The sequence below is a fragment of the Crocodylus siamensis genome, chromosome 3 (genome assembly GCF_052110815.1).
Source record: "Crocodylus siamensis isolate JL-2025a chromosome 3, ASM5211081v1, whole genome shotgun sequence".
Taxonomy (NCBI): Eukaryota; Metazoa; Chordata; order Crocodylia; family Crocodylidae; genus Crocodylus; species Crocodylus siamensis.
Window position 1 is genome coordinate 158005344 of NC_143397.1, and position 12597 is coordinate 158017940.

Below are 12597 nucleotides of genomic sequence, written 5' to 3' on the forward strand. Positions count from 1 at the left end.
CCACTTATTCATTATGTTTGTTTTCTGTGTGTAGATTTTTATCATATTGTTATTAAACTTGTATCTGATCACTTAAGTTGATTAAACTTTATGCAGCTGGAGTTTCAAATGAATACAGTTATCCTAAACCGCTATATACTTTTGCTGTATACTGTTTTTTACTGCAGCCTCTTTTTAGTCTCAGGGTCTGCTGGCTGATGCAGTCCCTGCATTTTATAGCTTTGTGATCTGCAAAATGAGTTTTATAATGCATGCAACTGTTTTAGTGAAAACGCAAACTTCCGTTATGACTCTTTGATTCGACTCGCATTCTTTTTTGTACCTTCCCTTGTCAATCCAAAAATGTTAAATATTTGAATACTTAGGCTCTTTCCTCTTTCTATAGACTTTGATGATTTAGTTAATCTTTGGAGAGTTCCAGCCAGTCAGAGCCAATCTCTACATTCTCAATCAACATCTGATACTATGGTAAGTTCCAAAGGAGTACATGCATACTAAGTATATGTTTATATACTAATACTTTTAAACTGATGCTGGCATAAATCTTGAAGGAAAAAAAAACTGTATCATAAAGTGTTATACTAGTTTAATTTTAGTAAATTGAATGGACCTTCTGCATTCATTTACACAAGCAAATGCAGAAATAACAATTTAATTTTTCCAGTTACATATATATATATTGTGACAGAGTGCATGGTGCGCCTGTTACTTTAGGTGACTGCAGCTGCCTGAGAAGCAGCCTGGACGTGGTAAATGGGGATGATTAGGGAGTCATTTGACCAGAAGGAGGCTGGCCTTGAGCTATATAGGGCCAGAGCTTGAGCTGGTCATGTAGGTTAGACTCGGGAGCCACAGGAAGAGGAGCTCCAGGCACCAGGGCTGCAGTGGAGAGCTCTGGGTAGCAGGGCTCCTGCCTGAACATCTGAGCTAGTGTAAGCAGCATTGAATAACATCTAGAAGTTTGTGGAAGGGATTATGGGGTTGAGGAGGTCCCATCTGGCCCTGGAAGCAAGGCCAGAGCCCAGGAAAAGGGCAGAGAGGATCAGAAGCCTGGGAGTAGAGGGGGGCCAAATGTGGGGCCAGAGGGCCCAAGTGTGTTGAACGAATTTCAGTGAGTGATAACATCTGTAAGGCATGGAGTGTGGTGTAGGGTTGGATGGAGCCACGCAATTAGCTTCTAAGGCAAGATCTGGGTTATTACCAGGGATCCTGAGTTTCTCTGTCTATAAAAAATCTCAACTCCTCCAATAAAAATCCCAAATTTTCTGCTTTACAATCCCAAAATCTGCATTTTTCCACAACTATATATCTCTATCTATACCTAGGGAAAGAGATCTCTCTCTTTCTTTTTTGCTCTCTCTTTCGCTGATATTTCTGTATCTGTACATGTATATCAATATACAGTATATATAGAGGTAACAGTTGAACACAATGTTTTATTGATATTTACAATTTTAAAGCAGTTTGGAAGCCAACAGTGCCACGCTTATCATAAAGTAAATTCTAAATACCTATATATATTGGCTTTTGATTTTGATTTTTTTTTTTTAAATCATGGAAGATCAGAGCTCCCCCTGCCCCCTTCACTCACCAGGACACAGGTCCAGCTATGGCTGTCCCTCACCACTGCTTTGTAGCACTGAGCAGCCCTGCTTTGCTGGTGCCCTGCCCCTGCCCCTGCCCTTGCCCCTGCTGTTTCCCCTCATTCCCAACCCACAGCCCCTGGGCCCTGCTGGTACCCCTCATTCCCAATCCATATCCCCCTGGCCCTACCAGTATCACTCATTCCTGACCCACAACTCCCCCATCCCTGCTGGTGCCTCTCACTCCCAACCTGCTGCCCTTCACCCCCAGGCCCTGGCCCCCCCAGTGTGTGAGAAAGGGGTTGGGTGCATGGGGAATTGGGCACAGACACTGTAGCAGAGGGCACGTGCTCCCCCAGATTTCTGTGCCCACATCAGGACATAGGTCTACAGCCTAGCCAAATTATCTCAGGGTAGGAGCCACCTCCATGGCCCAGCAGCTGGGACCAGGTGCAAAGGGAGGAACGCACCACCATGAAGAGGCGCCCTCCTGCCCATCCAGCAGCACTAGGGAGCATAACTCCTTGCCTCCGCCAAGCCTCACTCTGGCAGCCATGCCGCTGGGTCATGGAGTCAGCTCCTGCCCAGAGCTGCAGTCCGTGCCCTACAGTAGGTGCAGAAATCTTAGGGAGGAGCATGTCCCCCATGCCACCTGCTGCATCACCTGTACTCCCCTGCAACCCTGCTACATCATCTGTGCTCCCCACCCCTGTAAACTTACCTGGACGGAGCTGAGGGAGCTGTTCACCACCACCCTGCCTAGTTACCATGTACATGTGTGCACATGCATATACACATGGCAGCCCCTTGCAAGCTAGAATCCTGCCAACCTGCAAAGGGAAACCTGAGTTTTCCCACATTTTTCTCCATTAAAGGGGAAAATCATGATTTTTTTTAGCAGCAAACAAAAAACCTGGATCCATGGTTACTACCAACAAGGTGTGGCAGGCACAGCAAGGGGAGTTTGGTCTGAGAGGCAGTGAGGCTGATGGCTAAGAGGGGGTACTCTAGGGGCAGGGTGACCACCCCTAAAAGGAGGACCCTGTTATAATATGGATAGTGTTTAATTCTGGAGCCTGTAAGCTTGACAGATTTCCTAAGTCCTTGGTTCTGTTAACAAAATCCAAAGTGACTTCTAGCTACAGTTACCTTGCTGTCTAGTCCAAATTATGTTTTCAAAGTGATAGAGTATTTACTTTATGCTGTCGCAGCATAATGTATAAAGTCATTACCATGTGTGTGTCATTGTGTTCAGATATAATATTATAACATATTTTGGGCTCCCCAAATGACTTTGGATCACACAAAAATTCCATAAGTGGTATTTGCAAGGACTGCCATGTGAGATTTGACCACCCTAGAACCCAGGGACTTTTTTCCTTTTTTTGGCTAGAAGACTAAGAACTGTAATACAAATTTTGTAGGAGTCAAAGAAGAAATTTCCCTTGCTGTTATTGCACAGTAGTCACTGATTACAATTCACAAATTGTTAGAAGTTTTGCAAACCTACTCAAGCCTTCCCAATTCCTGGTCATTATTCCCAGGAAAGTTTTCAAATATTGTATGAGAGTTTAAATTTCCAGGAGGAAAAAGCTGATGCTTTTAAAAAATTAAGCATGTTAGCCCTTTAATAGAATGTACATTTGAGTCCACTGTATTGTGACCAGAGAACCTACTTAGTGGGTTGACCCAGGTTAGTGCAAGCAATTAGAATTTTACTATTAAAACAGAATGAAATCTCTACGTAGAGCTACTTTGTTCAGAATGGTGTACAAGATAAACTGCAAAAATGAGCAATACAAAAATTCAAGTACCCATGACTCAATACAGGGCTGTTGAACTTTTATGCCTGGTGTGGCCCATGGTGGCTTACTGCACGGATACTGTTCCTTCCATCCCTGACCATTGCAGCACAATATTATGCAGACCATCCCATCACTGCAACACATGCCCCCTGACTGCTGCACAATCATTGAGGCAAACTCCTCTTCTTCTCCCTTCATGTGGTTGCAGACTCACCCTCAGTTTCCTGCACTGCTAACACTGCCCTAACCGCCTGGGGTGAACACAGGAAGTGGCAGCCAGAGGAAGGAAAGGGAACTAGAGACTGGCTCCTATTGCAGCTGGTGCACTATGGGCCAGCAGCTAGGCAGGAGCCCAAGGGCTTTGCATTAAGTCTTCACAGGCAACCAGCTGGACATCTCAGACTTAACATAACATTCACTTGAATCATCATATTGATTATTATACTGGCAGCTATTACTAAATCTCCTAACTAGAAACCTACCAAATTCATGGTGGAAATGGGGGTACTGTGGCTCCTTTAATCTTGCAAGTTCCCCCATACCATTTCCCCTCCCCCCCCACCTTGCTGTTTGGTGGAGGGACCCCACTTGCAGCTTACTCCTGATCAATGGGGAGACAAAAACTGTTTTTAAATAGGATGCTGTTTTTGCTTCCCACCACTGATTGGCTGAGGCAAAAATGTGGGCCCCTGACAGCCCTTCAGTTTGCTGCTAACTGGTTAGGAGGCAAAAATGGCACCATGTTTAAAACTTTGGTTTTAGCTTCTCTGCTAATCAGCAGTGGGGGAGGAAGCAAGAGCAGGGGGCAAGGTGCACACAAGACAATATGGAAGATTAAAGGAGCCGCCGCGCACTCTATTTCCGCCATGAATTCAGTAGGTCCCTAATAACATAGCATCTATTAAGTGTTAGTTGGTGCTCAGTTATGGTTAAAGGGCAGTTCAGAGAGATGAATAGTTTTGTGGAAGATATTGACAAATTCTTCTAATGGGAGATGACGGCTCTAGGTTAAATGATTGTGAAAAATTGGGTGAGCCACCATTTCTAAAATTTGGGGGAATCTAGGGTAGATTGACAACTAAAATATTTATTCAGAATCTGTTTCTCTGTTAAACTGATGTGCAGATGTGGTAGAAAGGAACAAAGAATATATGATGAAGGACACTGTTACCTAAGCAGTCCATAAAATTTTATGTATGTTCTTTTATTATATAGCATTATTTCTTAGTGTTGTTGTTTTAGATTTATTGTAGATGGTTTCGATGTTTATTTTGAGGTTAACTACATGTTTTTTTCAATTTTAGAAATATTTTAGTCCAATTTTTTGGATGGTTGAATGTTTTGAGTAATTGATCCAGATTTTTTTTTTATGTGTTCTATTTAAATAATTAACAAAATGCATGTAGAGTTTGGAAATGTTTGTTTGCTCAATTAATAGTATTATTCTTGTGAAGCTGATTCTCTAAACTCTCAACTCTCCACCTGTTGTAGGTGCTCTTTCAAGACTGTCTCTTATTGATTAACAATATAAATTATTGCACGTTCACTTTATAAGAGTAAAAGTTAACCAAAACTAAGCTTCAGGCTTTTTCATTTGCATTATTTTGAACATGAAATATGTATTTCAATTACAGATGTACATATTGTTAAAAAAATTAATCATTTAAACTCTTCTGATTATATTGGTTAAACATTTAACCAATAACATGTACCTATGGAGTAGCCAGCATCTGCTCTGCTTGCCACAGAGTGAGGCACACATGGGCATCAAGTGGCGCTCCTGCTGCCGGCCGTCATACCCTGCCCTACCTCCCCTTTCCCACCTCTCCTCCTCCAGGGAGAAGACTGGTTCAGCTCAGTTCCATCACCTCCTCCCCCACCCCGGCTCTAGCATTTTGATTTATGCAACACAAATTGCTGGTGGAAGGGGCAGGTGGTGTGCAAAGACAGGTTGGGCTGCCTCAGGGAAAGCTAGTCTAGCAAAGTAGTACCAGTAAACCATGAGACTTCGCACAAAATAGTCTATTTTAAATGTGAATTGTAATGCATTAACAGTATAAATATGCAGTTTAACCATTTAATCTTTCATATCCCTAATTTCATATCCCTAATTTCAGTATGCCTTGTCAGAGTTGCTTAAGTGACTACTTTGAGTTATGTGGAGTCAAACGCAACTGTTGTTTAGCTTGGCCTGGGCCTGCTTCTTCCTCAGATCTAAGGAATGGCACTTTGGGTCCAAAAGCTTGTCCAGCATATCTCCCAACTATGCAGTTGGTTTAATAAAAGATATTACAAAAAAAACCCTTGCCATTTATGCTTCCTGGACTAGCATGCTACAACACTCCATCCATGCCACTTGTTAGATATGTGACCTATTTTTTAACACATACATTTGAAATTGTAATTGTGATGGCTTTGAATCAAGGATATCTGCTTGAGGATTGATTCAATTTCAGTGACTTAGTCTTCTAGGGCAGGGGTTGTCAACTGGGGGTACACTTACCCCCAGGGTACTCGGGTCGTAGGGGGTATGTGTGGGCAGGTGGGGACAGAGTGGGCCTGAAGGTATGGTGGCGGTGTCTCCCCCAGTGTCGCCTCTTACCTGAGGAAAGGGGAGGGGTGCCCTGGCTGCCGCTGGCCCCACACAGCACACCACAGTGCCTCTCCACCCCAGCTCACTCTCCTGATTCACTTCCACCCTCGGCCAGTAGCTGACGGTGAAGAGGTACTCCTCTGTGGCTGGACGTGGAGCAGGGGAGCTCACACACAATGGCTACTGCCAGCACGCACCACCCCACACCGCTGCCTCCCAGGAGCAGGGACCGGGAGCGGTGAGGGCAGTGGTGCCCCTCTGTGGGCCACACAGGCACCGGCTGGACACCAGGGGGAGAGCTCAGACACAGGGGGTTTGCATTCAGCAGCCAGTGCCACTTCCACCCATTACCCCGTGCCTCTGCTGTGCCACTTTTCCACGGCCAGTTGCATGTACGTCTCCACGGGCTGCTGACAGGCCTCACGCCTGGCAAATTGCATGCCACCCATTAGCCCACAGCCACACATACAACCGACTGTGGAAAAACTCTGCGCTGCCGTGGTGGTGCAGGGTGGTGGCAGTAACTGAATGCAAGTACCACCCCACCCTGCATGTCTGCTGCAACCACCAAAAGGGATACATTAGTTTAAAAAAGGTTCAAAAGCCCTATTTTAGGGGAATCATCTTGAACAAATATGTTATTCTACATTTGCAGCATAGGCTGATTTCTGCAGTTTATTTTCATAGTGCATTGCAACATTTTTTTTTATATTTGCCTTTGGGTTTACATAATACTGATGGTGACTTACAAGTATCAATATTAGAATAAATTTTCAAATGACAGTTTACTGAACAAATTGTTCAAAGAGGAAAAATTGGGGAGTTATCTTCTGGTTTAAGTATTTGTTATTAATTCTTGGTAGTGTTGGAGTACTGTTGTAGTCATAATGGTCCAGGAATTATGCCAGAGGCAAAAATTTTTGGGGAGTGATATCTTTTATTGAACTGTCTGGTTTGGATAAAGATAGACAAGCTTTTGAATTGTGAAATTGGAGAAGGGAAAAATTCCCAGGGGGAACAGATAAACAACTAGCAAAAGAAGTGAAGCTTGATTACTGGGAAATCAAGTCCTATCAAAAGGATGGAGGATCATTATTACCTGTAGTATGTAGGAAGAATTTCGGGAATTGGGTAATTCTGTGTGCCATAATAATAGTGTGTGCCATAAAGTCACTGTCAGGCTAGGTACAGATGTGTGGGGAGGTCATATCACATTAAAAAGAGCCACCTGATCTAACATAGTTTGCCCAAGTGTGAACCTTACACTTAGATCCCTAGCTAGGTCAATCTAAATGTGAACTGTTCAGAAGTTCATGAAGTTTCGATTACTCTAAAAGTTAACTATATTCAAAGTAGTCTTAGATCGGGTCTGGCGAGACCTGTTTAACTGAACTTCTGTACAGTTCTCAATGCAGTCTTGGGGCTGGAGTGCTTTTCCTAATCCCACTCCAGCACTAAGCTATTTTTAGCCCCCAGCCTCTCCCCACACCCCCAGATGGTGCTCCCCCCGCATACGAGCCAGCTCCCAGTCCTGCCTCCCCAAGTTGGCCAAACCCCCCAATCCTGCAAGGTGCTTCTAGTGCTGGGAACAGATGGAAGTAAGCTGGGATGGGTGGAGGGGCAGGTGAGATCAGGAGGGGGTTGGCTCACTGAAGTGGGGGTTATTCATCTGAGCATGGGGAAGATAACTCCCCCCATCCTGCCAACCCTCCTTCAGAGCTGCCAACCCTCCCAATCTGAATGCCCCTCCCTCCACCCAGGCATACTTCTGTCAGGCTCTTGGGACCAATGAATGCCAGTAAAGCTGACGCTAGGAGAAGTTTTTGGTATCGGGGCAGTTCGGTATCATGAGGGGGCTGGGGGAGTCTGGGGGTGTTTGGGATGAGTGAGCCTCTCTGATTCCGCCAGCCCCCTGCACACCCTACTTGCCCTATTCCTTCCACCCCCCATGGACCCTGCTTGACCCCCCCCCCCTCCATTCCCTCCAAGCCCCTCCAGTAAGCCCCCATCTGAACTTATCTTAGATCAGGTTGCCATTTTTAACTTGACCTAACATTCTTGAATGTCTTTACTTTCAATATTCAGTAATATTCTGTATGTAGTCATTGGTTCCTAGTGTCTAGCCAGCTGAAGAATTTTTGTTCTCAAACTTGCCTTTTCAAGGTGTTGGGTAGATTTCCCCTGAGCATAAGCTTCAGGAGGTCAGGAAGGGAGTGGTTTTTCTGTTTAAAAAAACAAAACAAAAACCAAAAAACTTTGTTTGAAAGCCAGGATAGATGTCCAAATATCAGTAAGGACAATCTCCTAACCTTGCCCAAATGTGTCATCAGTAGACATCAAATGGGACATAGCCTTGCCTTAACTATAAATGCCTAACTTGTCAGCATGGCTCCATGGCTGCAACAATTAACATGTGCACAATTCTAATATTATAAAAGCCTTAGTCTGCCTGTCTGTCTGTCCATAATGCTTTATTTGCACTCTGATTGGCTGACTGAAACAGCCAATTGGAGTACTCCACAAGCATTCCACAGGAGATGGCATAACAGAGCGCCGCCATGACGGCAAAGTGGCAGTGAGAACCTTTCAGAGCATGGGGGAGGCAAGGTGCTAGCCTCGGCTTGCTCCTCTCAAGCAACGCTGAGGACAAGAAATGGGGGCAATGCCAGATGTGGGGCTGCCAGGTCCTGATAAAAGCCAGAAAGGAGAGGGAGGTGGAGCATGGTGGCTGTGTTCTGCTGCTTCTGCCAGCAGACCCTGCCAACAGCTGGGAGGGAGGGGAGTGGGGAGAGGAGGCAGGTGGCCATGGGCTGGGCGGACCCAAAGTGCGGGGTGGGGGGAGTGGCACTGGACCTGGAGCACAGGGGTGAGGGTGAATAGGCCCAGACTGGAAAGGGAAGTAGGGTGGGAACAAGCCTAGACTGGGGAGAAAAGGGGAGGGGTGGAGATGGGGGAGTAGGGCTAGACCTGAAACACAGGGGGGTGGGAGGCAGACACGTGCCTCTGTCCACTCCCCTGCTCCCTTCGCCATCCCCCCCACTGGTCATTCTTGACGGGCAATTGACTAGTGAATCCATAAGAATCACTGGTTCCTATGCATGCTTTCCCTCAAATGTGATAAATCTGATCCAATGCACCAAATACCCTCATGGCAATGACATTAGTGAAACTAAACAAACAATAATCTGCCTGATTAGTTGGTCCAGTTGTAGATATCACTCCAAAAATCCTTGCCTCCTATCAATTCTTCTATGTTGGGTTTTTCCAGATCAGTCCTGAACATGAAAAAAGTCATTTTGGGGGGAGATATGGGAGGGGCAGCTAGCTTTTAAGTGTCTGTTATTGGAACTTAAGACATATATCAGTCTTTGTTTTTTTTAAACCTTTTTCCAGTTAAAAATAACGAGAAGATAATTACTCCAAGCCCACTAGATGTCATGCTTTCCCCATCACACCTGAGAGAGAGCCCAGTTATCTCACCGGAGAAGAAAATATAGAAACATTTATCTGCAGTATAAATTTTGTGGTACTGATTTCAAATAGCCAGGAGTTGCCAGCTACCAAACCAAATAATAGAATTGCCAGTAGGAATACTCTGATATTATAATGGAATTTTTAAAAAAACTTCCAGATTAATCTGTTACGAGTGTCATTTATTGTTTATGGGAACTGCTTTCTGGTTCAGTAAACATCTCCAGAAACTAATGGCATCTTTCTCTCTCTCTCTCTTTTTTTTTTTTTGATGAGTAAAAATGTTTTTAATGGAATGAAATTCCTGCTTTCATTTTACTATCTGTTATCAAAGACCAAGTAAGCAAAGGTTCTAAATAAGAGTGGTGTTATTTTTTCTTCCTTTCTTGTATCTTATTTTACCCTACCTCTGATTTTAAAAAATTAAGATTTTTTTCAAATCCACAATTAATTGGCTTACAAAATGAAAAAATCCTAATTCTTATGCAGTACTCTTTCTTTAATAGATCTTAAAGTTTTTTATAAATGGACAAGTCCAATTATTATCATTCTACAGATAGAGAAACTAAGGACGTGGGATGAAGTTATTCATTCATCATTGCAGAACTAAACAGCAGCAGAATTGAGAATAAACCCAGGCCCATTTGGACCTCTTGAGTGGTCTGCATTGCCTTCCTCTATCAGATTTTCACATTACAGGAATTTGATAGATTTCTGATTTCTGCTCTCTGATTTGCATCTTCAGATTTTCTGTCAGATTATAGCTTGGGTAATAGAACCGTACAATACAATCACCTATTATTCTTATAATTAATATGTTTTATATCTAGAATTAGTGTTGGAAGACATCAGCTTACCATGCTCAGCGTTATAAAAACGTGAAGGAATATGTATTCCTTATTCAAGAATGCTTATCTGATCAAAATGGCCAGTTTTTAGCAACTCGTACCAAATGTGGTACAGATTAAAGGAGCTAAAACTGTTTCCCAAATGTGTCCATAGCTTTCAGTTGTGGCTTTTCTTCTCTAAGGAATCTTCTCGTTATATTATAAAAATGTGTGCTTACGGTTTGGATCCTTGGTTACCAGAGTGCTATATAATATGATTTAAACCTTTGAATGGAGCACTGACTAGAATTAATCATTGAAAACCTATTAGAGAAATGCCAGTGGGATTTTTATACTGGAGGTTAAGAAGATTTTTAATTCATAAGTAATGATGGATAAAGTCCAATAAGTCAAATCTCTTTTGCACTTTTTGCACATTTTCCCATCCAGTTGTATTAGCTGCCTCATAAATAACGCTCACTCCATCCCCCCCATTTCAAATTCTTTTGTTTTGCTTTTAAACCATAACAAAGCTTTATTATTCCCCATGGGTTGATGGAGGCAGTAGTAAAGATATGCTTTTACTGAGTATAATGTCCCAGAACCTCAGTTCTTTATCAAAGGTAGTTTATGAAGGCAGCAAGATCCTTCCTTCCTGAGAAGGCAGAACACTGTGAAATGACTTCATTGTGTTATTGCATGTGTTTTACTTGGGTAACCAAAAAAAAAATCAGTTTTTAACTGCTATCCATTACCAGAAAAATTTAACAAGTGTAAGTAGCTGAAGAGTTGTATTTTTAGAAATTCTTTAAGTTATTGATTTCTACATACCTTGGATCTTATTTACCTTAGCTGGTTATAAGATTCTGGCATCTGTAAAGCCCAGAAAGCATGGGGGGGATAGGGGAACTGTAAAAATGTAATACAAGTAACAGCATTTGCATGTTAGTGTATTATCATTTTCCGGAAATTTTGGATCTGGGTTGCCAACTTCTTATGATGACCAAACTTTTTACTGTCAAGTGTTTTTGCTTATATACGTTTCACAAAATATAACTCTAACCATCCATGTCTGTCCGGTGCTCCCCACCTAGGCTTTTTTGGTTTCCCAGGGCCAACCGCAGGATTGCGGGCTGACAGTTACCTGACCCACTGAAGCTTCTTTCCTGCCACATCTTTGATGGAAGCTTTCTCTCAGGGACTGATGTTACACCCAGTTCATTGGTGTTCGGCTACGGTCTCTTGGTAGCACGAGGATTTGGGGGCTCCACCTCCCTTACACCTACCTAGTGCCAACCTTGTTGTTGTGTCGATGTTCCTTGGACCTGGCATTGATGTCAGTCACCATCCTCACCCTTCCTCCTCCATCTTCTTACCATTTTTCTTGACCCTCTCCCCAGGAGGGTCCCCATGTTCCTCCTCTGGACATCTGGAGGAATTTCCTTGACTCTGTGGGTGAAGGTAGCTCCCCACATGGGGGTCACCACCATCAGTCATCTTCGGCTTCTGCCCAGTTCATCTGTAGGCTGTCAGGGACTTCCGGTCCTGCAGTTGGACCAGAACCCAGGGATTTTATCTGGGGCTTGCTGCCCTGGGCAACAAATCAGTGCAGGCAAGCCCTTACAAAGCACCTCCAAGCTGGTGCCAGCTTTCCTTCTTCAGTCTGCTCCCAGGCCCCAGCTGGTGATGCTGTGGGACGCCTTCCGGTTCCTGGTGAGTTTTTTGCTGGGTGGTGGATGCACTGCTGCTCATTCGTTCCCACATCCCCAGGGGCTGAGGGTTTGCTTGTGTGGCTTTCTTACCCCTGCTGCCATTTCTCTGCGGTTCTGCATGCTGCAGAGTTGCTGGTGTTGCTGGCAGTGTGGCAATTCTACTGCCACCACCATGTCCCCACGGCTCGGTATCCGGCAGGGCTGCTGGCATCTTCAGTAGCGTGGGGCTTTTGCCGTAGCCACCAGATCCCTGTGGCTTGGAATTTCCCTTGCCCCTGCCACAGTAACCCTTCTGCCAGGCCCTGGACAAGGGTGGATTCAAAGTTAGGGTTTAACATAAACCATAACAAAAAAGTTTGGTTGTTAGTAAGATGTTTGCTGATTTGTCAGTAAAAGAAATTTTCTTGGGTTGGCAACCCTGCTTGACTGCAGTAATGGTTTTGCACCAAGTTGCCTACATCCCAGGAGTCTCCTACTCACCCCCACTCCCTGATATCCCCAAACGCACCTCACACTTTGCTGTCCCCTCCAGCTCATTGCCCAACCTTATTGATGCTGGTCTTGCATCCCCATCTCAGCACAGACTACCCCCCCTCCAAAGAGAGG

The 12597-nt window shown here is 44.2% G+C and overlaps 1 protein-coding gene across 4 annotated transcripts in view; it reads left to right on the forward strand.

Moving 5' to 3' along the window:
* RTTN (rotatin) overlaps window positions 1-12597 on the forward strand; it is a 154887-nt gene that overhangs the window by 97420 nt on the left and 44870 nt on the right. For all 4 annotated transcript variants that reach the window (XR_016441379.1, XM_090039589.1, XM_090039590.1 and 1 more), the window contains exon 34: window positions 386-468. Coding sequence is in view for 3 of the 4 variants with exons in the window: in XM_090039589.1 (XP_089895715.1) it covers window positions 386-468 (83 nt within the window). In the remaining variant the exon portion in view is untranslated. The remainder of the gene's footprint in view (window positions 1-385; window positions 469-12597) is intronic.